This window comes from Geotrypetes seraphini, chromosome 14 (assembly GCF_902459505.1).
Source record: "Geotrypetes seraphini chromosome 14, aGeoSer1.1, whole genome shotgun sequence".
Lineage (NCBI taxonomy): Eukaryota > Metazoa > Chordata > Amphibia > Gymnophiona > Dermophiidae > Geotrypetes > Geotrypetes seraphini.
In genome coordinates, this window is record NC_047097.1 from 3,680,269 (window position 1) to 3,707,212 (window position 26,944).

A 26,944-nucleotide genomic window follows, 5' to 3' on the forward strand; every position below is an offset into this window, starting at 1 on the left:
TACATATTGAGATCTTTAAGTCTGTCCCCGTACGCCTTATGATGTAGACCACCAACCATTTTAGTAGGCATCCTCTGGCCTGACTCCATTCTGTTTATATCTTTTTGAAGGTGAAGTCTCCAGAATTGTACACAATATTCTAAAAGAGGTCTCAACAGAGTCTTAAGGACATCAATACCTCCTTTTTCCTATTGACCATTTCTCTTCCCATGCATCCTAGAATCCTTCTAGCTTTCGCCATCACCTTTTCAACCTTTTTGGCCACCTTAAAATCATCACATACAATCACATCCAAGTCCCACTCTCATTTCACACACAAAAGTTCTTCACCCCCTAAACTGTACCGTTTCCTTGGGTTCTTGCAGCCCAAATGCATGACCTTGCATGTCTTAGCATAAAATCTTAGCTGTCAAATTTCGACTCATCGTCTTCAATTCTGACACTTACTGGATTTAAATATTTTGTTCTGAATCTAGTGGTAGCAGCAGCACTGGAAATCAGTGACCAATTGTTTCTCTTTCAGTGATACAGGAAAGCTCATAGTTTATGCTGATGACACATACCTGAACAACACTTCTGAGAAGCAATATTAAGCAAAACCTCAGTCCACTTTGGAGAAGCCATTTTTGACTGAATGGCTTTTGATGATACAACCCTCCTCAGGAAGACTAAAAAATCCCCTAGATGCAATTCTGCTGTATGCTGTTTTCGCACTGCAGCTGCAAATTAGAAGGGAAAACATTTTAGGGAAATAGACTGTAGTACACATCGTTTTCAATTTGAACTCTTTAAATATGAAAGTCCCAAACTCAATGGTACCTCTGAAGTCTTTTTTCTCAGTGTCTCCAATGAAATGCTCTTTCTTTATTTCCTCCTCCTCCCCAAAGGAAACCATAAGCAGCACACCAGCTTCTGAAAGCAAATTCTTTAACTGACTGCACAGCAGATCCAGTAAAGACTGCACCACCTTGGGACTTAGTTTATCTGCATGTGTCCTGCATGAAAGGGCCATATATATCAAGTGTCATTAATGCAGAAAACATGTTACACTACAGAGCTCAAGAAATTGCAGTATGAGGAATGGGGGAATTAGGGAGAATTGCATATATATATATTGCATATTTTTAAATGATTAATATACATATGAATTTTATTATTTGTGTATGGTTATGGGAGAGGGGTGGGATATAAAGCTTTTAGATACACATTGTGATGAAATTTTCAAGTGATAATGTATTATGATAGTTTGTATTTAATGTACACTTGATGTATGTATTAAAATGAATAAAGATTTGGGAAAAAAAAAAGAAATTGCAGTATATGAAAGGTATAGGTCTATTCCCTTAGAACTTGCTCTCCAAACAGTTATCTGAGGCAACAAAGACCCAGGGGCCCTTATACTAAGGAGTGTTAAGAAGTGGTCTGTGCTATCCCCAGCATGGATCTTTTCCACATGCTGATACTATTAGCACTGCTGGTGAATAGACAATTTTCCTATTTCTGAAATAATGGCCAAGTGCTAATTTTCATATTAGCTCATGGCTGTTAGTGCATGACCTATTTTGTAGGTGGTAAGACCTCATGTACTAATCCTGTACGAATCAGATAGCACACAGCAATGCCCACATGCTGATTAGCACAATAGTGCTCACTCTCCATCTCCAAACACCCCCAGCAATAAAAAAAAATCAATTTTATTTTTTAGTGCATGGGTAGTGTCTGCTCATGCAAATACCGTGGGGTAGCTAAGCAGTGCTTTCACAGCTTAGTAAAAGCCCCAAAATCATTTGTCCAAAAAAATCACTGAGAGAAATAGTAATTGAACCCCAACCTACTGATTCCCAACCCATTACTCTAACCAGCTGGCCATGTCTCCATAAATTAATTGTTTATTAATACACAGGATAAAATACTCACTCTTATCTTTCTTCATACAAATGCACATTAAAGGACTATTGTCAAAGCCATTTACCTAGGGAAATTTGCTTAGCTGAAATGTGCTATTCTTCGCAAAGCTAAAAGTATGGCTGAGTATCTAAAACATGGATGTGTCTATACGTTCAGTGGCTGAATATCACTGCTTAGATAAATTTATACCACTAAATGGTGCTATCCTTTTAACATCCCAAATTCTGGCTATTTTCTGGATGAATAACTTCGGCTGTGTAACAATTTTCATGTCAAAAATTATTCAATTACCTCAGATATTTTTTAAAAAAAAGTATGCAGTCAGCAATGCCACCAACTATATAAATGCTTTTGAATACATTAGTTTCTATATGATTATAAAGAGAATATTAAACAAATGCCTTAATTTAACACTCATAGACAATCATGTCAAGAGTACCTTTAACTTTATAAGAAAAAATAGAATCTTAGGGACCATTTGGAAAGGAATAGAGAATATCACATCTTTGTACATGTTGTGACTGTGAAGTTCTGGTTGGCCCATCTCAAGGAAGATATAATGGAACTAGAAAAGGTACAGAGAAGGCAACAAAACTGATAACGCAGATCAGTGTAAATAAGGAAGACATAGGGAACTACAGGTTAGTAAGTCTGACTTCTGTGGTACGTAAATTAATGGAAACGTTTTTAAAACAGAGAATAGTAACATTTCTGGAATTCAGTGAATTACAGGACCTGAGGCAACATGGATTCACTAGAGGCAGGTCTCATCAGATAAATATGATCAATTAATTTGACAGAGTGACCAAAGAACTGGATAGAGGGAGTGCGCTAGATGTGGTGAATTTAGATTTTAGCAAAGTCTTTCATGGTGTTCCACAGGCCTTTGATGGCGTTTCACAGAGGCATCTAATAAATAAACTGAGTGCAACAAAGTGACAGACTGGGTCAGGAACTGGCTGAGTGGAAGGCAACAGAGGGTAGTGGTCAATTGAGATCGCTCTGAGGAAAGGGATGTTACTAGTGGTGTGCCTCAAGGTTCGGTTCTTGGGCCTGTTCTTTTAAATATTTTTGTAAGTGATATTGCTGAAGGGCTGTCAAATAAGATTGTTTCTTTATGGATGATACCAAAATCTGCAATTGAATATACACCCCTGATGGTGTGAACAACACGAGGAAAGACCTAGCAAAGCTTGAAGAATGGTCTGAAATTTGCTTGTGGCAAGTTTCTGGGTCTTGCTGAGGCTTCTCAGGTAGAACTTACATTTTAGCCATCATGCTGTGGCTTTCTTCAGGGTATGCTGTAAGGTCTGCAGTTTGTCTTTTTATAGTAGGTCCTCAACCCCAATTGGTTGGAGAATGAGGCAGGAAAATCCGTTGGTCACCAATCTGAATTTTGATGGGAAAGTTAGTTGGTCTCTTTTTCCCACAGAATGGAAAAGACTCTGGTGAGTTTAAAGATGTTCTCCCCATGAAGCTGGGTTATATGAAATTTGGCTGCTAAGATTTAATGCTAAGAAATGCAAGGCTATGCATTTGGGATGCAAAAATCCGAGGGAACAGCAAAGAACTTTTGTGCACAAAAGGATGCATATGGAGAGGAATGGCCAGTAGGAAAAAGGAGGTATTGATACCCCTGTATAAGACTGTGGTGAGATCTCATTTAGAATATTGTGTACAATTCTGGAGACCACACCTTCAAAAAGATATAAACAAGATGGAGTCGGGTCCAGAGGAAAGCTACTAAAATGGTGCTTGGTCTTCGTCATAAGGCGTATGGGGACAGACTTAAAAATCTTAATATTTATACTTTGGAGGAAAGGCAGGAGATGAGAGATATGATAGAGACGTTTATGAGGCTAGTCACTTTCATTTGAAAGGAAGCTCTGGAATGAGAGGGCATAGGATGAAGTTAAGAGGTGATAGGCTGAGGAGTAATCTATAGAAATACGTTGCACGTGCATATTTAATAGCACATTATTACAGCTGTATGATGTTAAGTAGTCAAAGTTATAGCTGCTGCAAATAATACTCTTAGGGAATGGTCATAAAGATTGTCACCAAGGTTACTGTTTAAGCTATGGTTCAATAATAGCAGCCATATAGAGCAGTTTTTTGTAGCTGCTTTATATAAACTATAAAAGCTATATTACCATCACCATCACTATTAGCACTATTGTGTTGTGCAATTCTCAGTCTTTTTACCAACATGCTGTCAGCAATTGACTCCAATAATATTATAATAGTGGGTACTGGACTTTTTCTGAGGTGTTCCAATGATATCACTGAGGGAATTTCATGCTTGCACTAACATTACACCCTTCATGAAACAACATTTTAAAAGGTCTATTTTTAAATCACAGTTTCCAAAATCATGGCCTTCTGTAATGTGAATACAGTTCAATTACCATCATATTCTTTAAAACATCTTTGTGCAATAGGCCTCCTTTAGACTGCAGATTTAAGAGCAGTGAAGTAATTTTTATTGCTTAAGCTCATTTTAAACTTTAACCCAAACCTTTGAGCTTTTAAGCTTTGTTTTTTGATCATCCTGATAGTTACCGTAACTAATGTCTTTTGTTAAGTTTTGCATACACATCATTGGGAGTAAAAATAGCAAAACCTTTACATCTGGTAGAAATTTTGCCTTTTTTTTGACCCTCACAATTTTAACCCTCTCGTAATCAATATTAGCAAACTGTAAGGAGACTCTAAGCAAATGAGTCTTATAATACCTTATAATACAGTAACTACAAATTTCAACCATACTTCCCAAATCAAAAGAAATGGGGCAAAATAGTCAGACGAACCCCATAAATAAGTAATATATGTTTCAACTACTCTATGAGATGCAAAAATTAGTAATCCATTCTTACCCTGTGGTGATTGCTAGAATCTGAAGCAGCCTTGTACTGGCTACTTTTAAAGCAGTGCTGAGTTGGGAAACACCAGATTTGGGAAGTAACTGGAGTGGTTGCCCCAGCATGGTGTCTGTTCCACACAGCTGAGAAAGCACATTTAGTAAACCAGTAGAAATAGCCAGTGAGACATCAATGGGTTGGTAGCGTACACTCAGAGCAAAGACAGTGACCAGCAGAAGACGCTGCTGAGCTTCTAAAATATAAAAAGATGAACAGTTATTAGAGCATAGTCATAGATACTAAATATAAGAGGCTTAGGGTGGCTAAGCCAGTGCTTCTCAACCTTTTCAAGCCAAGTATCCCCTAAGCCTAACAAATACCAACCGAGTGTCTCTGCCCAAACTCCGCCCCTGACTCCACCCCCATAATACTAATTGTAATGTGATTTCTTCCATCCATTTTTCACATACACACAATATAATCTTATTAATACATAATGGTAACCACAAAATTAAAAAATACAAAGCACACTGTATGCATAGAAAATGTCATTTATATTTGGAAGGGTTTCAAAGATGTCAAGGCAGATGACTTTAAAATATGCAATGTCACCTCAGTAACAACTATAGAAAAATAGACAAATATAGTGCAAAATACAGACAGCAGATATAAATTCTCAAAACTGACACATTTTGATCACTAAATTGAAAATAAAATAATTTTTCCTACCTTTGTTGTCTGGTGATTTCTTGAGTCTTTGGCTGCACTTCCTTCTGACTGTGCATCCAAAATATATATTTATTTATTTCTGCCTCCTGCATGCTACTTCTCCTCCAGACCTCATTCAATTCCCCAACCAACATCTCTCTCTGTCCCTCCATGAGTCCAACTTTTCTTTCTCTTTCATTGCCCAGATCGTTTTTACCACTGCCCACCAGCCCCATTTTTCCTTCTATCACCCCTCTCTAATACCATGTCACATCTCTCCCTCCATCACTATGCTCAACATTCCTCCCCTTCAATCTATCCCTCTGTTCCCTCTCCACCACCAAATCCAACATTTCTCTCTCTTATCCTTCTATTCCCCATGCATCTCTACCTCACTCTTTCTATGCCCAATTTTCCTCTTCCTTTCCCCATATGCACCATCTCTTTCCCTCATTCACACACTCAAGCCAAACAATTGTCCCTTTTTATTCCCTCCCTCCTTCCTATATCCCAAGTTAGTGCCCCCTTCCTCCCTCCTTCCTATATCCCGAGTTTGTGCCCCCTCACTGCCTTCCAGCCTTTGTCCTTCCTCCCTACCATGTCGAAGCCTGCCTGCCCCCAAGCTGACACAATACCGATTTCTCCTCCCCCCTGGTGCACCGCCACCCCCCATACACACACATTTAATTATCCCCCGTGCAACTCTGGGAAGGGAAGGGCCAGGCATGTGCAGTGATTGCATGTCAACGGCCCACAAGCCTTCCCCCCGACATCAGAAATCTATCCCACCTACCACCAAATCAGAACCTTAATCTCAAGACCATCATGGAAATGCTTTTCATGTTTTATTATTTATATTTTGATATTATCTTTTGCTATCTGACCTGAAGAAAATGGTTCTACTTTCAAAATCTTCTAAAAAAAATGTACTAAGTTAGTCCAATAAGAAAAGCATCACCTTATTTTCCTTTTATTTCTCATTACCTTTAAAGTAGAGTAATATGGCAACCACACTACTATATCAGACATGGACAACCCTTTTCCTGCCTGTGAGGGAGTGGCCTAGTGATTAGAGCAGCTGCCTCAGTATCCTGAGGTTGTGAGTTCAATTCCCACTGCAGCTCCTTGTGACTCAGGGCAAATAACCTATAACTCTTCATTGCCCCAGGTACAAAATAAGTACACTACTTTGATTGTGTAAAACACACACATAAAAAGTGGTATACAAGTCCCATCCTCTTTACCCTACGTGACCTATGCAAGAAATCCTCTAATTTGAACTTCAGATTTATAAATCACTTCCTTGAACAATCTACCATAACACCTACATATCACAATGGTACTAAAACTGATTTAAAGAATTTTAAAGTCTGAGCAAAAATGCCATTCCATTGACATTTAAGCCTGACAAGATACACCTAAGGATGGCAAAGATCATTCTTTAAATCTGTTCCCGATTCTGTGAGAATCAGTATTATGTCTGTTCACTGATTGCAAATTCTTACTCACCAATGCGGTGCTTATTTGCTTGCAGAGCTCTCTCCAAGATAGCAGACAGTTGCTGATAAATCTTATGCACGGCTATTTGAATTTCAATTTGAATACTTCTCTTGGCAGCCCTGATGCCATCCTGCATCAAACACATATAGAATAAGCATAACTTCATTAATCAGAAACTATATTTACTAATGAAATACTACAGTAAAGTAGACAAATTTCACGATCCTGACAGGTATTATTAGGTCAAATGCTAAACCACAGAAGAAAATCAAGTCTTAAGTAGACTAAGGAGGAATTCATCAAGTGGCGCTAACCAATTTAGCATGTGCTGAATGCTAGGACACCCGTAGGAATATAATATGTGTCTTATCACTCGGCGCATACTAATTGCAGCACACCTTAGTAAAAAGGATGCCATAGACTTGTAAATATTGATTCCAGAAAACCATTATTTATACGTGGATGTCCACAGCACACAGAGATTTCAACGGGGTGTATTTTAGATGATACTAACATCTATACATGTACTCCTCATTTTACAAAGCAAAAATTTCATGTTGGGTTTTACACCAGATTAAGGATACTCGAAGGTTTTTAAAAGTGCTCATTTTGGCCAGGGCTTTACAAGTAGGATTAAGGGAGTCATTCACCTTAATACCATGTAGTTTATTTCCTCCTCCAAAATGAAATCAAGTTACAGTTGCAGCCTCACTACTTAATTGGTAGCAGCTAAGCATGAACAAGGTGCTACTTACACAAAGAGTTTGCAAGACACTTCCACTAGCTGCTTGGGTACATTCCATTCATTTTTTCAAACATATTTGTATTTGAATGATATAATTTTCCCATAATAAGATATTTGATAAGGGTGGTGGTGGGTGGGTTTATTGTATTCATCATAAAATATAAATAATTTAACATTATATTTTGTTTTATTGTATGCATTTCTCAAAGTAAGGGGAGGGAGGGGGGTTATAATTGAGTAGTAGTTGACATACTTATTACTTATTAAGTATTATATATGCTGTTTAAAAATTGTAGTAAAAGAGTATATAATGAAATGTTATATTTACAGTAAGGTATGAAAGAATGTCAAGTGTATACTTAATGAATTTGTATGAATTTAGATTGTACACTTGTTGTTATATGAAAAATGAATAAAAAACTTAAAAAAAAAAAAAAAAAAATCAAACGTATTTGTAAAAGGGAAGTGCCAAGAAATTCTCAAACAGTTCTGTAGGTATTTTATAAAATACTCTGCGTTAGTAGATCCTTTTTTAAAATACCACTGGAACTGAGCAAATCTTGACCTGAACATTACATTACGTGATTTCTATTCCGCCATTACCTTGCGGTTCAAGGCAGATTACATAAGAATTGTCGTGAAATTAGGTAATACATAATGGGTAATTAGAACATTTTAGATTTGACAAGGAGTAGATAGTATAGTAGGTGAAGCTTGGGACGGATCTGATTGTGTTAAATAGGTTTTATGTATTTTTTGAAGAGTAGGGTTTTTGTTTCTTTTTTGAAGGTTTTATAATCTGTGGTCGAAGACAACAGATTGGTGAATTGTCTGTCTAGTTTTGCTGCTCTAGTGGCCACTAGGTTGTCATATATGATGGGACTCTTATGCTATTACTAGAGAATCACGTTACATACTCTTTACATATGAACAAGACAGAATAAGCTTTCAAGAGATAGCTAATCAAATCACCAAAATCCAAATTACCCTTAAAAACTAGTATCAAGTGAGCACCAACAATTTACAAGCTAGACGAGTAACTAAGGTACCTGATAGTGATGCAAACGAACACTCTCTCCTTTAGCTCCTGCATGACCAACAGTTCCTAAGCCAAAGCATCCTGCCAAGAACTGTAGTCGAACTGAGGTTAGTAGAGATGATGACTGAAATCCTGGCCCTTGCCAGCTTCCCATTACTGGTGCATTACTCTTTTCTTCCATGCTACATAACAAAACCAGGATCTGATGAAGTGCCTCTAAACGAAGCTTATGAAAAAGAAGGGAAAAAAAGGCTCAGCAAATAAGGTCATGTTAGGTTAAAAAAGATATAACACATGGCATGAGTCATAGAGCTTTGCTACTGCTGTTTAATTATGTATATTCAACATATTTATGTTTCTAAAGCAAAGTGTTTTTAACTATGCTCAATTGTCTAGAACAGTTCTTGTTGATCTTTTGTGGCCATATCCCCATGATCATTGTCAAATAAAATTGTAGGACCCCCTGGAAGTGCAGAATAATGATATACCTATGGGGAACTCATCCAAGTCATGAGCCCAAACACATGTTTTGTGATCCCATTTGGGGTCCCAACACACAATGTGGAAAGCTCTGGTCTCAAAAAATACATTGCATAAAAAGCAATTTGATGTTTTACTGACAGCAAGTTAGATGTGATCAAGTAAATTCATTTCAGAAAGAAGAAATTCCCTAACAGACTGCTCATCCTCCGATATTTTTAAGGGTTTCTTAAACTATGTCTGTGCATAAAAATATTCACCAGGGTTAGAGGCAGAGCCAGCCCGTGAATAGGGAAAATCACAAATAATTTTTGGGGCCAGCTCTGATCCACCCCCGCCTCCCTCCTACATCCCCGACCTTACCTGGTGGTCTAGCAGTGACGCGGGGCAGGAGCGATCTTCCTACGCTCCTGCCCCGTGCAGAGCCGTCATCAAAATGGCTGTCATGAGTTCCCATTGTAGTCTTGAGACTACAACGGGAACTCAAGGCAGCCATTTTGATGATGGCTCTGCACAAGGCAGGAGCATAGGAAGATCGCTCCTGCCCCATGTCACTGCTTGACCACCAGGTAAGGTCTGGGAGATGTCCGGGTCAGCGTTTCTGCATTTTAAAAAAAGGGGCAAAAAAAATTGCGAATAACTGAATTTGCAAGTGGGGAAACCGTGAATCGGGAGGGGGAGCTGTATTGAGTTTAGTAATAATTAATATTATCAGTTAACAAACCTTTAAACTCACTAAAGGGACCAAAATGTATCCTCACATCTTGGTTTTCTTTTTGTCTGAAACTAATAACCCATGGTGTGAGACCTTTTAGATGAAAAAAACAAAGAAAAATTGTTTTATTTTGCTCTACAACCTATAGTATCAGTATTTTCTTGTTGGCTATTTCCAACAATTTATCACTGAGCAGAGAAGCCACCAAAAACAGGAAAAATAAAATAAAATCTAGACTTGGAAGTCATTTTCATTTTCAAAGCTTTTATTTAACTCAGAAAGTATAATATGAAGGTTGCATTGTGGTTCAATGTACTTGAGTTCTAGACTATCATCCATAAAAATGATACAAAACTCACAAATTAATCTACAAAACCATATACAGTCAAACCTCGTTTTGTGAGTAACCCGGTTTGTGAGTGTTTTGCAAGACGAGTAAAACATTCTCGCAAAACTTGTCTCGCAAACCAAGTGTTGACTCGATTTGCGAGCACCTCCCCCCCCCCCAAGGCCGAGATTCTCGGTGAGAGAGAGAATTAGAAGGCCTTGAGCATGTAGGGGAGTGCCAGCTCACGCGGGGGGGGGGGGGGGGAGGAGGGGGGGCTTTGCGAGGGGGGGGGAGCAGCGCCGCTGGCCTCGGGCAGGGGAGGTGGGAACGTATCAAGCAAGTTTCCATTATTTCCTATGGGAAAACTCGCTTTGATATACGAGTATTTTGGTTTACGAGCATGCTTCTGGAATGAATTATGCTCATAAACTAAGATTTCACTGTATTGCTATAACTTACCTCTGCTCTAAGCTGTTGCTGTTCCATTGCAATAATGCAGGCCTGTGGACTAGTTGACATACTTTCCTCTGGTTCCTTGAAGCCTGGGGTATTTCCCACATCTCCACTCACAAAGCTGACAATATTTTCAATCAAAGTATGGACTCCAAAAGACTTGCTAAGATCAAAATCAGACTCTTCAAAAGAACAAGAATTGTACATCCAATCCCTGCTATGTTTTAGTCGTGTCCATGAGTCATTCAGAAGATCAGCTTGACTGAGTAAAGTACCTAAATGCACAATTACAAATTTGCATTAACTCTGTGTACTGCCAAGTAAGTACAATTCAGGGCATCCATACCCCGATATAAAGAAAATAAGTGATTTTAATAAATCATGCACTAAGCAAGTTAGTACACACCAAACTACTGTATAGTAATGTAGTGAAAAACAGAAAGGGCTATTCTTCCTAACAGTTCAATTACATAACTAATAGCACGTGCTGCAGGATAAAAGATGGCAGAAGCAAATCTTAAATTGAGTAACTTGAAGCTGAAACGCTGAATAAAATTCTTATGCAGCAAACAAAAATGAGCGATGAAGACTTTACTATATAAGGAATTGGTTTAAGACAATACAACATGATTATAAATATTGCATTTTTAGCAACTGCACTTATTGTATTATAAGGGCAGAAAAAATTTAGAAAACAAATTATTATAAATAAGAGCAAGTTAGCTGAGACCAAAAAAGTAACATATTTAAGTATCTATTAAGGTGGCTACAACCCTCTGTAGGCTACAATTTATTTAAAGCCTATGTAAAACAGTTGGAATATCTTGTTGGAATATATTGTCAATTACTATGCTCTCACAGTCTGCACCAAGGGTTATGTATAAGTCGTGGTTAACAGGAGACCAAGACACCTTCCCCATTAGGGCTTTTAGACTTTTCCCTTCAGTAGGCTCAACCATAACTGGCCAATGACATCAGGCTATTCAGTATTTCCTGCCCAGTTCTTACATTCCTGGCAGTGTGATCTAATAAAACATTTTTGCAATTTCAATTTTACACCAAGAAATCCACTTGTCTTAGAAAACAGGGTGATACAGAAAAAATACAATCAAATAAGGAAAATCTTCCCCCCCCAAAAAAGAAAAAAATATCCTATATGGATCACCCTTATCAATCCACAAAAAAGGGGGAGATCCAAGGCACAATATCAAGAAATTAAAGACATCCAAAGAAAATATGTATGAACTTTGTAGAGCTATTTTCTTCATTATCAAGGTATAGATGTCACATTAGGTAACCCTAAGGCAGTGGTTCCCAACCCTATCTTGGAGGATCCCCAGGCCATTTGGGTTTTCAGGCTAGCCCTAATGAATATGTATGGAGCAGATTTGCATATTCATTAGGGCTAGCCTGAAAACCCAAATGGCCTGGGGGTCCTCCAGGACAGGGTTGGGGACCACTGCCCTAAGGTCTCTGAAGAGCTGTTTCTAAATGACAAAAAGGCCTTTAGATGAGTTGGTTCATAAAATATATATCTAACTGAATCTAACTATCACGTATTTACATTGTAAATTTAACCAAAACATCCCTCTAAGTTATAACACTTTGGATCTCATCTTAAGAAACAATTTCCATCTTCTCTAGGTTGTGTGAGCCATATCAGGAAAATCATGAATTAAGCAATTCATAAATCTCTTATTCCCCAAAAACACAATTTATATCGGGCTGAAGCACAAAATTAACTATTAATGTTGCTGGAACTGCTTTTTGGTATTCTGTTGTAATAATCTGGGGGTCACTAGTTCATCAAAAGAAACATCCGTCCCAGGAGCAACATCTCGTTCAGTTGACTTTTTAACCACTAATGGCAAATATGCCTTTGCTACTGGGGAACATAATTGTTCTTGTATTTTTAAAACTTTAGAGAAACAAGGGTTAATAATGGAGCCACAGCAGCTACCTTAGGAAAATTAACAAACCGTAAAGTCTTCATACACAATGGGTTTTCCAAACTCTCAAGCTTATGGTGTTTTAACATACGTATTATCTTCATTTATTTATTTATTGGGATTTATTAACTGCCTTTATGAAGAGATTCACACAAGGCAGTAAACAGCAGGTAAAATTAAACATAAAACTTTGTTAACTATATAACAGTAGTAAAAAGAACAAATATAAAATCAGTAAATTGAAACTTAGGACTACCATGAAACAGTTTCAAAAACATATTTAACAGCACTGAAATTCAATGAGAGATATAACACATACTAAAAGGAGACAAAATACTTATGCAGCATCTAATAAGCACAAATCAGAATATTCAAAACCACTAATACAACTTATCCTATAGCTGAAGGGTCAAATATTAATATTAACAGATATTAACTCTCCATGAGAATCATATATAGTTTTAACTTCCGATTTCAACAATAGAACCTTTTAGTTGAATCCCTAATAGTCACCCTTGATCCACTGACAATTGAGAAGCCAAAAGTTCTGATTTATTTGAAAATGAGGTAACTAATTTGGTCAAAACTTTCCATATAACATCAAGAATACTTAATTTAAGTTTATACAGCTCCTTTATTACTTGATCCAATTTGAAAGCCATTTTCTGGAGTTCCTCAGTATCTCAGGTCCTTTCTGCAGATGAAAGCAACCAACTTCCCAGATTTTCGAACTGTTGGCTCTATCAGGGAAGTACACCTCGCAAAGGAGATGTCACTCAAATTCAACATTGTTCATATTACTCCCTGTTCCTCCATCAACTCATCGAGGTTTTTTGGCAGGTTTCTTGCTTCTAGACTTAACAAGAAGACTGTGTCAAGCTGGGAGGGTAGTTTTCCTTCCTGTCTCTCCCTGCAGTGACACCATCATGCCGGCTCCTCCACTGCGCAATGCAAAATGGTCCATCGAGCTGACAACTGCTGGGGCAGGCTGGTCCATGGGGTAAGTCAGAGGCTGCCCTCTTCTTTTACCCATAAAGAAAATTCAGTAGTTGTATTGGTTTCAGAGGAAAATAGCAGTGGCAGGCTAGGACAGAACTTCTTGCAAACATGCTTCCACCATCTTGATCACCCTAGTTGAAATTCTTTAGAGTCATTTAATGTGCATATGTTGCCACATCTGGGCATAAATGACTACAATACCCCTAAGTAAGAACAAACGTTACCATCTTAAGTATGTGCCCCTTTATAAAAATTGCCTTCCTAATGAGCAAACCAACCCAAGTGCGGAGTTTCAGAATTCTATAAACTTATACAGTGTTCTCCCCAACGCTTTTTAGCCGGGCGCACCGCCCAGCAAATTTAAATGCCCGCCCGGCTGTCATCTGCCGCAAATCCTGCTGCCGCCACTGCTTAACGCGCAGCCTGAAGAGCCGCCCAAAGACTCCCGCCTGACTAAACAAAACCCAGCAAGCGACTTGAACCCGGCTTCCTTTCTCTTCCCTCCGAAACCGGAAGTTATGTCTTGGGGGGGGGGGTTGGGAAGAAAAGCTGGCACGTACAGTGGTACCATTAGAGCCCCAGAGCATGCGGGAAATAGGCCAGCCATGGAGGAAAGCTTACTTGCTCTTGCTTACTTCTGGCCTTTCTCGCTGGGAGATAGGTCAGCGAAGAAGGGAAACTTGCAACTTGCCTGTAGCGAATCTGCCGGGTGTGTGAGACTGGGGGGGGGGTGAATGGGAGGAAATGCTGCTGTACTCAAGTAGAGGGGGAAGAGAAATGATGCTGCTGCTGCTATACCCAATGGGGGGGGAGGGTGAAGAGAAATGCTGCTGCTTCTGCTGTACCCAATTGGGGGGTAAGAGAAATGCTGCTGATGATGATGCTGCTGTACCCAATGGGGGAGGGGAAAGAGACATGCTGCTGCACCAATTAGGGGGGAGGGTGAAGAGAAATACTGCTTCTGCTGTACCCAATTGTGGGGGAAGAGAAATGCTGATGATGATGCTGCTGCACCCAATTGGGGAGGGGAAGAAAAGTGCTGCTGCAACAGCACCCAATTAGGGAGAGAGAGGGGAGAAGAAAGATCAGGGAAGGGAGAGGAGAGGCAAGAGCTTTTTCAAAGCTACCGCTCATCATACTGAATCCACTTTTTCCCCATTTCGTATTCTCTGACTGCTCAATGTCTACTCCATTTGTATTCAGTTATTTGCTGGTTTTCCAACATTTTTATTGAACATAAGAACATAAGAACATAAGCAATGCCTCTGCTGGGTCAGACCTGAGGTCCATCATGCCCAGCAGTCCGCTCACGCGGCAGCCCAACAGGTCCAGGACCTGTGCAGTAATCCTCTATTTATACCCCTCTATCCCCTTTTCCAGCAGGAAATTGTCCAATCCTTTCTTAAACCCCTGTACTGTACTCTGCCCTATTACTCCCTCTGGAAGCGCATTCCAGGTGTCCACCACTCGTTGGGTAAAGAAGAACTTCCTAGCATTCGTTTTAAATCTGTCCCCTTTCAACTTTTCCAAGTGTCCTCTTGTTCTTTTATTTTTCGAAAGTTTGAAGAATCTGTCCTTCTCTACTCTCTCTATGCCCTTCATGATCTTATAAGTCTCTATCATATCCCCTCTAAGTCTCCTCTTCTCCAGGGAAAAGAGACCCAGTTTCTCCAATCTCTCAGCGTATGAGAGGTTTTCCATCCCTTTTATCAAGCGTGTCGCTCTCCTCTGAACCCTCTCGAGTAACGCCATATCCTTCCTAAGGTATGGAGACCAATATTGGACGCAGTATTCCAGATGCGGGCGCACCATCGCCCGATACAATGGCAGGATAACTTCTTTTGTCCTTGTTGTAATACCCTTCTTGATTATGCCTAGCATTCTATTTGCTTTCTTAGCGGCTGTTGCGCACTGTGCCGTCGGCTTCATTGTCATGTCCACCATTACCCCCAAGTCCCTTTCTTGGTTGCTCTCATTCAATAATATCCCTCCCATCGTATAGTTGTACCTCGGGTTTCTGTTTCAAACATGCAATACTTTACATTTCTCAACGTTGAACTTCATCTGCCATCTCGCCGCCCATTCCCCCAATTTGTTCAAGTCCCTTTGCAATTCTTCGCATTCCTCTTTAGTCCCAGCTCCACTAAATAGTTTTGTATCGTCCGCAAATTTTATTATCTCACACTTCGTGCCTGTTTCTAGATCATTTATGAATATATTAAATAGTAGCGGCCCGAGCACTGAGCCCTGCGGAACACCACTCGTGACCCCCATCCAGTCCGAGTAGTGGCCCTTCACCCCTACCCTCTGTTTCCTACCCGCCAACCAGTTTCTGATCCATCTATGTACGTCTCCGTCCACTCCATGGTTCTTCAGTTTCCGGAGCAGACGTTCGTGAGGCACCTTGTCAAAGGCTTTTTGGAAATCAAGGTATATGATGTCTATGTGGTCTCCTCTGTCCATCCGTTTGTTAATTCCTTCGAAGAAGTGCAATAAGTTCGTTAGGCACGATCTCCCCCTGCAGAAACCATGTTGGGTTGTTTTCAAAAGTTCGTTTCTTTCCAGATGTTCATCGATGTGTTCTTTAATCAGTGCTTCCGTCAGTTTCCCCGGAACCGAGGTCAAACTCACTGTTAAAACCATATTGCAACCTATGTATATATTTCTTCTAATTAATCTGTACCATGTAATCACAGGCCGCTCTGTGACCTTTTCTCCATCTGTATGTTGTAAGTCGCTGATTGTACAGCTTTTCTTCACTGTGAACCGCCTAGAAGTCGCAAGATTATGGCGGTATAGAAAAATAAAGTTGTTATTATTATTACTACAGTTTTTATTTTAAAAATGGAATGAAGAGGGTAGAGCTTTCCTTTTCACTTAACAAATCTTTTTTTTTTCTTAAAGATACAGCTCTGAGCTACATCTCACTATTAACAGGAGTTCAGGTACTTTTTTAAGCACACTGTAGGAGCTAAGTGTAGTTGACCCTAAGTCAATTTAAGGAGCTTATACAGAGAGAGTGCCTAACTAGATTTATGATTATTAGAAGTCTCATATCCAAGGATTGTTATATGGGACATGAATGCTTGGCCTTTGGTACAAAGACCTCCATTCATAGTTTGGCTGTCGTAATGAGACTCATGACGTGTGCATTATTTGGTTACTGGCTTTTTCTAAAGACTGGTCACAACAAATGTAGGGATAAGGGGATGTTTTTCAGTGGGATCTTTATTCAACTTTAATAATTCAAAACAGACTCAACACAACCTGTGTTTCAGTGCCAAGGTGGTACTTTCTTCAGGAGTCCATAAACAGATATATACAACGATAGAAAACCACAAAAAACATATAAAAAAATATAAATATGAGTCAAATATGAAAGCATTATTGGAAACAAATATTAAAGCAACTTATAAAAATACAAATAAATATATTTGAACTCTGTTATTTCTTCTGTAGAACGCTTGTAGGATCCTTTATCTAAGTAAATATAGTATTCTCTGTCATTCAATTGTCTATTTATCTCGCTTAATAATCCAAGCGATTTTGTATGACTATTCCACCACACCTTATCGGCAGGTTTTTATCACAATTCTATAATCTTCTGATAAAGAACGCATGGCTTGATATTCCTCCTTGGTAAGATTAAAGTATCTCTGCCTCTTTCTTTCTTCAAGGGATTTAAGATCACACTCTACACATTTATTAAATGTTTCAATTAGTGCTTCTCTATTGCCAGGTGGAATACATCTAGAAATGTTCTTTACTACCGATCTATCTAAAGAGAGCTGGCTTGTTTTAGAAAAGAATTGCATAATTTGTAGTTTTCTTGAGAAGCAAAATAAATCCACTCAGGTTTGAAAAGCATTTTATTTGCTAGCTGGGACAAAGCTAAGACCTTTTTATAAAATTTTATTTTGTGAATCTGTTAATATCAAATAAATTAAAAACTGGAATATCTACTTCCAGCTGTCCCTTCAAGGAAGAATATCAAGCCATGCATTCTTTTTCTCTTTTTTTAAAATTCTTTATTCATTTTCAATATTTTCAATAAGTGCAATACAAATTAAATACATTTTATATTTAAGACATCACTTAATATTCTTTCAAGAAACAAATCAATCTATATCCCTCCCCCACCCTATCCCATAACTATTCTAAATTTTTAATTTAATAATCAAATCTTCAAAAAGCTCACATTCTTTATTAGAAGATTACAGAATTGTGATAAAACCTACTGATAAGGGTGGTGGAATAGTTGTACAAAATCGCTTAGATTATATAAGCAAGATAAATAGACAATTGAATGATGTGGATGATATAACCATTATAGTACCAGTTTCCAACTTTTCAGTGGACACTTTACAATTTATATCCTCTATCATTCGCTCAGTGGAATCTTGGATGAAAGATTTCAAGTTAAAACGTAATCCCGACAAAACAAAATTCTTTTTTAGCATCACCATCTAATAAGATTAAAGAAGATACACTGAAATTGAATGGGATAGTGTATCCTAGTCCTGCCTGATTCAGGAAAAAATTTCAATTTGATTCAGCCTATTGAATTGATTTTTCGATTCGATTTGATTTTCCTGCTCAATTGGGTGTTCTTTTCAAACATCCTGGTGGGTTTATTTTATAGTCTCTTCACACTTTTTATAGCCTCTTCACCCTCTCCTACTCACACTAGTACTGTGGTGTAAACAAACAAAAAAGAAAGACTTTTCCTCTCTCTGTTAAATCCTAGCTCATGTTCACGGTCTAATACCAGCTCTGGCAGGATACACATTTCAATCTGATACATTGTAATCACAAAACAGAAAATAAAATTATTTTTTCTATCTTTTGTTGTCTGATCATTATTCAAATCATGTTGGTCCCAGGTTCTGCAACAAACGTTATGATAACTCGCTTGCCAGGGTCTTTTGCTCATTTGTCATTTTCTTCTTTCTCCATGCTAACCATCCATCTTCCTTCTCTGTCCTCTCCTTCCGTTTACCTTCCCTCCCCCAGAGATCTAGCATCTTCCCTTTTTTCGTCTCTATCCCCACAACTGCAGCAATGGACTCCACCATCCCCAGATCCACCTTCTCTCATTTTCTCAACTACCCTTTCATCCAGCATCTCTCCCTCCTTCCCCACCACCCCAGGGTCTACCAGCTCTCCCTTTCTCTTCCCAACTACCCTCCTTTACAGTATCTCTATCTCCCCACCATCCCTTGTGTTCAACTGCTCTTCCTTTCTGTTCCTTCCCTCTCTAAATCCCATTGTCCACCATCTCTCTCCCTCTCCTCTGTTTTTAGATCCATTATTTCTTCCATCCCCCATCTCCCCTCTCCATGATCTCTCCCAAGTCCATCTCCCCCCCTCCCCCCACCAAGTTCATCTCTCCCATCCATCTTCTCCCCATCTTTCCCTCTCCATTCCACCAACTCCCCAATAAAAAGTTTGGCTGAGGGCAATTAAAACCATTAGAATAAAAATCAAATATTTAAGGCTTTAAAGCTTGGCTCCCTTTGGACATGCACTTTTGTAAAATCTGCTACTTACATATTGTGACTAAGAGGACTGCTAGCATGTCCAAAAGTACTGTGATCAAACTATCTCTTCCTAAAAATAAGCCTGTACAGCCTGCCAAAAGCCCAGCTTTCATACAGCCAGGGAATAAGGAGAAAAGGCAGGTGATGTCACAGCCAGGAATTTAGGCAGGGAGAGCACAGAAAACACAGTCTATTCCCCTATTATTCCTTTCCCAGAGCTATGGAGAAACATAAGATCAACTCAGAGGGGGGTGGAGTTAGCCCTGCAGTCACATCATCTTCAAGCTGGACTGCAAGTAAATAAAGTAATTCTAGCTGACTATCGGGGCAGGCAGAGCATGGCACACTAGAAGCCGCCAAAGAACCTTCCCAAACCAACTAGACAGGAGTTTTTCTCCAGGCCCAGAAGGACAGAAAGGAATACTACTTTCAGAGAGGTATTGTAATACCCCATAAAAGCCTTGGGAGGTAGGGCTAGAAGTTGGCTCAGATCAGGAAGAATCCTGTTTTGAAAATGTCCCAAACACCCAGGGAGGGGGATGGGAGGTGGAGAGTGAAGTAGGAGAGCTAATGGAAACTGGAAACGGTGACTCTAGTCCCAGTGATACAGGGTGGTGGAGGTATAGTGAGACTGAACCAGAATCCTGTGTGCTTGAGGAAGGCATGGAGATATGATTTAAAAATTACTACTTACAAATTACTACTTTCTGCAAAGTAAAGTCAAGCCTCTGCCCAGAGAAGCCTGAGCCTAATTAAAGCTGCAGGAAGTAGCAAGGCAGCAGTGCCTGAATTGAAACACACTGGAAACCTTACTAGCAAGATCCTCAAGGAACAAAAGCTATTGGACTTTGGGGGCATTTGGGAGGGCCTGAACAGCTGAGAGCAAAGGGAGGCTTGCTTCAACACAGCCTGCAGAGCAGGGCTGTGAAAGTCCTTATAGGGGACAAAGTGCTAGTAAAGAAAAGCAGTGGCAGAGAAGACTTTTTTTTTTTTCTCTGTGTGAGGACTTGTTTGGAAAAGGACTGGCACTTGCAGTGCCCAGCCAGTGCTGGCAAGAACTGTTGCTAGTAGCAGCCAGCAGCCCTAAGGAGGGAGACTTGGGGAATTTGAGAGACTGAAAAGCATGCTTTGATTTTTGGTTTACCTTTTGCTGGCAAGGACTGTCCAGTCCATGAACTAACTCAGATAGCTTGCACTGGAACTAAGTCAGGAGTGTCCAACCTTTTTGCTTCCCTGGGCAGCATTGGCCGAAAAAAATGTTTCTGGGGCCGCGCAAATGCTGCAGCAAGACAGAGGAGGGAGCTGGCAAGACAATAAACACCCGGGGGCAGCAGAGGAAACACTGCATTGCCCTCGACTGGGGCCGCACAAAATACTTCACGGGGCCGCATGCGGTCCTCGGGCCACAGGTTGGACACCCCTCAACTAATTGGAAGGAACTGTATAATTGATGACTGTGAGAAACTACTTTTTCTTTTGCCTTATAATAAACCCGGTGAAGTTTTTTTACCTTAAATCCGGTGCCCGGGTTTTTCCTTACACCAACCATATAAAAGGTGCATTGAAAATCTTACCTGTGGTCCGAACCGGGTTTTCCCACTTGCTCGGGGCCTGGCCCAGCCACAATATAGTTCTTACCCAATTATTTCCTTTTAGTTCCTCTAGACAAGCACAGACAAATAGGTTATGTCCCTCTATCAGCAGGTGAAGACTGAGAAAAAACTGACTTGTAGAAGACCTATAACTAGATATGAAATCTCCCTAGAGCCGGTCCCCAAGTAGCCAAGCAGAAGTCCAAATTAAAAGGAGAACCCCAGCGTAGATGGCTCCCCAGCTAACCTCAAGAACCAAATGCTGATGTACAGAACCACACAGAAACTCCCCTTTTGCAAACAGTTCTGGATTCCAAACTGCTATTACTTCTAATGCTTTTTAAATTAGTGTTTTTTATATGTTGAACAAAGAAAAACAATCACAAAACTCTAGTCTTGCTGTGAACCACATATCCCGACTGATGAATCTTTGCATAAAGTACACACTGAATTGCAAGACATGGGTGGGTCATGTGACTGTCTGGAGGGACTAAAAGAAAGGAAATTATCTGGTAAGAACACTGGAAAACTTTTTTATTTTTTTTTTTTTAACACAGGCAGACCCCACAGGCTCTCAAAGCCGCCATCTGTGTCTAGCCACAGGCTAGCAACTGAATCATACTAACAGTGGGGAGGTGGGATAGTGATGGTGGTGATGGGGGACCCAGCCACCCGAGTATAGCACCCCAAGGCTAAGGACACCTCCGCGGGCCCCTGCCTCAGTCCAGAAAGGAAACAATTGGCACTGAGGCAGATTTTTGCTTTTTATTTTTTTCCAATTTTTAAGACAAAGATTAGGAAACGACGAAAGGGTAGAAAACAGGAAGAGACAGCACAGACTCACTACCCCAAAGAAATTGAGAACAGACTGACTCTAGGGGGACTGCAAAGCCTATTTATAGGTCTTTTACAAGTCAGTTTGTTCTCAGCCTCCACCTGCTGATATAGGGACATAACCCATTTGTCTGTGCCTATTTGGAGGGATGCTATAGAGACATGTCACAAAATCTGCCACTTAGAAGTGTGCTTGAATAACTGATGCCCATCCCACCAAAGTAGTGTTTTTGTTTGTGATTTTTTTTTTTTTTTACAATTTTGTTTGTGGAGACTTGGCTCCACCCCTCTTTTTATGGAAGTTTTTGCACTACGTGGGTGAAAGCATTGATGCAAATTCAGACCCCTTTTGTTATTTATTACTTAGAAGTGTGCTAGAATTTACATGTACAGACCTCCAAGCAATGCCCCCTTTTCTATTTTTTTTCCTTGTAAAATGGCACCAGGATGCACCGGGAAGGGGAAGGCCCGCCATTCTGAAGAAGTGGGCCTGTTGGCTGGTGGGAGTAAACATTTCAACAGCCAGCCTTCCTGTTAAAGGTATGGGGGGTGGAATCCGGGTGGGCTTTGGGGGAGGCTCGGGGGGAGTGCCAGCAGGAGGGAGTGGGCATCAATCCTGCCGGGGATTGTTTAGGGGTTTGTGGCAAGAGGGATTGGGCATCCCTCCTGCTATGGACAGTGTGGGAGGTTTTGCAGTGGTGGCGGGAGGGAGAGGGCATCCCTCCTGCTGCAGACAGTGTGTGTGTGTGAGGGGGTTCCCATACCGCGATCAGCTCAGCAGCAACGTGATTCTCTAAATGGCATGGGTAGTTAGGCACTGTATGTGCTGTCAAATACATTTTAAGTTGGGGGAAAAAACATGTATTTCACAAAAAGCTCTAATCTACACATTCTAAAATAGTCCAACTTGGATGTCCCTTTTCCTACCTAGATCACCTATACAAAACTGGGCTTCATATTTGGGATATCTATTAAAAGAGTTGTTCAAAGAAGGAGGACTACTAATGAACTTCTCTTAGGGAGATGTGCTCCATTATTAATATTTTGTATTTCCATCTGGTTTGAGTCCATTCTACACCTGTACGTGGTTAGGTTTGCAAACTTAATTTGGAAAAGCAAATATAAATGTCACCTGATTTTTTATTCATTTTTTGTGTATGGCATTTCTTGATTACTAGTCTTAATTTTTTAAAACCATATAGAAAAAGGAGAGAGAACATACACATTCACAAATGCATGGATGCTCATGAGTAATTCCAGCTGTAGAAGCAGAATGAAGAATGAAAGGAAGGTCCATAACTACCCAATACAAAGACTATAAGATATGCAATAAAGCTTGAAAATGTAAAAAAATAAAAATAAGATATGAAAATCTGTGAGGATGAATTAAAGAAGCTGTTAAAGTGACTGAGAGACTCTCTTTTTATGGACAACCGACAAAGAATTATATCCTTTTCTTTTGCAAAATATGTAACGTCTAATACAGTTCACACCAGCTCTGAAAACTATTCTATGTAATAAAAGAACTGGGTTCCATTTGTGTAAACAGATTTGGAGACTGCTTGTCCTTACAATCAAGTCCAAATAATGGAGATATTAAATGATGAATGTGGCTCAGCTTCGATACACATTTTATTAAACATAAAATATCTAGGCCAGCCATAGAAGAAAAAAAATATAAACATGCCATCATGTACTTGCTTGAAGCTCTTCTTTTTTCTGGGGCTCAGTTGCCCCAAAAGGAGTAAATACACTACCACAGATGAATCAGAAGACAAAAGGAGACATTGGTACAAAACAAATATTTAGAATACTCATTACCTTTTTAAAAATTTTATTTTCAAAATGCTTTCCCTTAGATTTTAAACAATTTTATCCACGCAAGAATATGCAAACAAGTAAACTTTTTAGTGACAAGGTGTAAGCACAGTGCACTAAAGTGCCATATTTGATAAATGTTGTACACAATCTGTATTTTATAGAACAAAGGCACAATTTAAAATTCTCAAAAAGAGTTACAGTAACATTTTTGCATTGTGCTCCCATTAACCATGCTTTTCAGTGTCTCTTAACAGAGCTATAAATGTATGTATCTATCATAAGACAGGGAGAAATTGTTCAGTCTTGTCCAATTTTCCCTTAAGATAGTAGTGGATCCTAAAGTCTCTTATAATATAACTTGAGAATCAAAAGAGAAACTCTCTGTTAGGAGAAAAGTTGAACAAACAAAATTGCAAGGACTTAAGGTCTTTTTGAACTATGGCAGATTGTAAAGTTTGCAGGATCTAGGCCCTTTTTAATTTTAATTCTCTCCAATTCGGGAGGGGCGTCCTATACAGAACCGGGCCTATGCCTGCCTAAAATAATTCTGTAACCGACATCCATGTTACAGACGACGGTTACAGAACCAGGTTAGTGTAGACGTGGCCACTACACTTACAGCGGCAAGGGATCTTCCGGCTGCGATAGGAATAGCGGCTGCAGCCGCCTATGCCCCTCCCCTCCCCCACATACTGGTTAGGGAATTGCTCCTTTCAAACTGCATCGCCCCTCTCCTCTTCCTGGTCACAAACACTCACAGTCATATATGCACCCAGACACACAGGTATATGCAGAAGAGTTAGAATTTCTATGAGCCATGATCCACATCCTCAAGAGAACTGCGAACCCCCATTCCCCCCAGTGCTGTAATATCCCTATCCAGGTTGGCTCTTAGTCATTCAAATGTGTATTTTCGTTTTCTTAGCTGTAAATTCTTAATTTACATAAACATCAAAATATAAAGTCAAACATAGCCCCACTTACCTCTCTTTCTATGAGAGGATGGCAAGTTTAAGTCAACATTTCGTCTTCCACTCTATTAAAAAAGTGAACAAAATAAATGAGGTCATTGTTCTCTTTTTACATACTAAGCTGAGAAAAAGTTTGTGAACTCTCTAAGGCAGTCTGTGGCCAATGCAGAAAACTGTGTATTAACATCTCTCTGTGTGAAAGCTCAGCACAGGGTATAAGGATTCTAATACATACATATAGTGTTGCCTAGGTATACTGTATATCTGCACTTGTGCAAACAACATTTGCAATACCAATATTTATGCACAAAGTAGCATAAATATGGGCCTTGAATTAGGTTCATGGATATTCTTAGTATTTACGTGTCTATGTTGTGCTCTACAAAGCAGCATTTCAGCACATGAACAGATCTATGTGCAAACAACTCCAAGCGCCAATACAGTTTGGCAATACCTACAACATTGTTGGATTTATCAACTGTATGGAGCTTTAGCCTTTGTTCCAGCACACCTCTCTCTCAGCTCCTCATATCTAATTTTTTGGCCATTCTCTTCAAGAAAACCAGAAAGTTGCAGAGAAGAAATGATCACAAAATCCTCAACTTACACAATCAATACAACATTCCTCCAGGAAGTGAAGTTAGATATGCAACTAATACATTCTAAAATTTTATACAAGGGAAGATTAACTACAGAAATATGACTGGATAGTAAAGAATTAGATACCATGAAATCATTAGAAAAGCCTATGATTTCAAGAGAAATACAGCTGTGATATGCAGCCTATTGAGCGAAACTCGTATGGTGAAAGTTTAACCGATATGAAAATAATAAACAAAAAAAAGATTGTTTGATATACTGCCTTTTGATTTAAACAATCAAAACAGTTTACAATACAAAACACCAAATCAAAAAGTTAGAAAATAAAATAAAAGTGAAAAAGTTTAGTCAGAATATAGAGTTTGAGAGACAAAATGGTCCCATATCGGGTGGAAATCCCTACGATCCCAGAGGATAAGCCTGTGTAAAGAAATGAGAAAAGAGTTGAAAAAATTATTTTATACCCACCAATGAGTAACCTTCCTCATCAGATTCAGGCTGAGATAGATCAGATTCACTCCTGGATTTAATCATTCGATAGTTTGGATTAGCATGAATCAAATGGCTCTCTGCAGTAAGACTCTCACTCCTGAATCATAAAAATTAATACATAGAGATAAGTATTTTACAACCAGTTTATTTACCTCAAAACAACCAGAAGCACAGCTTCTGCTTTTTTAATTTCCTGTTCAACTGAACCTTCATGAGCCACAATGTTCTCAGCATTCACTCATTTATAGGAGGTTCTTTCCCCTTTCCTGCTTCCCTCATATACCTAGTTCAGCCATTATAGGCAGATTGTTTTGGCTGAAAAACTGCAGGTCCACCATTCTATTGCATTTATCATGTAATGATGATTGCTTAAATTGTCACTTTTATTACTGATATGCATGCTGTATTTGATTTTCAATGCTTATTGTATGGATAAGCAGATCAGTACTGAATTAAATTAAATTTTGGAATAATGACCGGGATTTTAGCACAAGCCAGCACGCTGAATGCTCTACGCTGCTCCTGACACTCAGAGTTCCTTTGAGCGTCGGGAGCAGGAGCAGCGCAGAGAATTGAACCCACTGGCCTGCGCTAAAAACCGCTTCTGCGGTTCTGTAAAGGGAGGGGGGTTGTGCGTCAAATTTTGATTTATTTTTTATTTTTTGCAGAATTCCACCAGGAGTACTATAGCCCAGACTTTGCACTAGAAGTCTCTATTAGGGACTTGAGGGGACTCAGACTTTACAAGGAAAGTCTTACTCTGTGTAGCGATTTAGTGGTAACTTGCCATTTTAGATGTCTTATCTTATATTGCATGTATAATTCTAAGTAGCAATAAGCTGCTTGTAACCCACTTACAACTCCATTTTGAGAAGATTCAGCAAAACATAACATATACAATTAAGCAAGACAGTATTCTAACCCAATCGAATAGACTTAAATGCCCCTGACTAGCTAAAGAAGGGGAAAGATCCAAATTAATCTCAATAGTACTTCCTCCAAAGTACGGGGGCTACTACAAAAAAAAAAAAAAAAAAAAGCTTGCTCTGATATAGGCTTTTCAGACCTCTTTCACTGATGTGACCCTTAACTAGTGTGACCACATGGCTCCCCAAGTATGACCACATGGCTCCAGAAAAAAGGGGACGGATTGAGACATCCGGGTTTTACTTCCATTGAAAGCAACCAAGATGTCTCAATCTGTTCTCCTTACTTCCATTGCTTTCAATGGAAGTAAAACCCGGATGTCTCAATCCGTCCCCTTTTTTCTGGAGCCATATGGTCACACTACCCTTAACAGCATTCCTAAACGTCATCTAAACATAAGCGCCTGGAGCATATCATTTTTGAGTCAATAGTGAGATGGTGACAGATATTCAGCACCAGGCTATATTCAGGTATCAGCATTG

General features: G+C 39.4%; 1 protein-coding gene across 4 annotated transcripts in view; it reads right to left on the minus strand.

The window, feature by feature from the left end:
- HERC1 (HECT and RLD domain containing E3 ubiquitin protein ligase family member 1) overlaps window positions 1-26,944 on the minus strand; it is a 423,490-nt gene that overhangs the window by 253,962 nt on the left and 142,584 nt on the right. For all 4 annotated transcript variants that reach the window (XM_033919754.1, XM_033919753.1, XM_033919752.1 and 1 more), the window contains exons 24-31: window positions 25,512-25,632; window positions 24,457-24,508; window positions 10,744-11,012; window positions 8,772-8,987; window positions 6,987-7,107; window positions 4,785-5,022; window positions 820-995; window positions 564-719 (exon numbers count right to left, since the gene is read on the minus strand). In XM_033919754.1, the coding sequence (XP_033775645.1) occupies window positions 564-719; window positions 820-995; window positions 4,785-5,022; window positions 6,987-7,107; window positions 8,772-8,987; window positions 10,744-11,012; window positions 24,457-24,508; window positions 25,512-25,632 (1,349 nt within the window). The remainder of the gene's footprint in view (window positions 1-563; window positions 720-819; window positions 996-4,784; window positions 5,023-6,986; window positions 7,108-8,771; window positions 8,988-10,743; window positions 11,013-24,456; window positions 24,509-25,511; window positions 25,633-26,944) is intronic.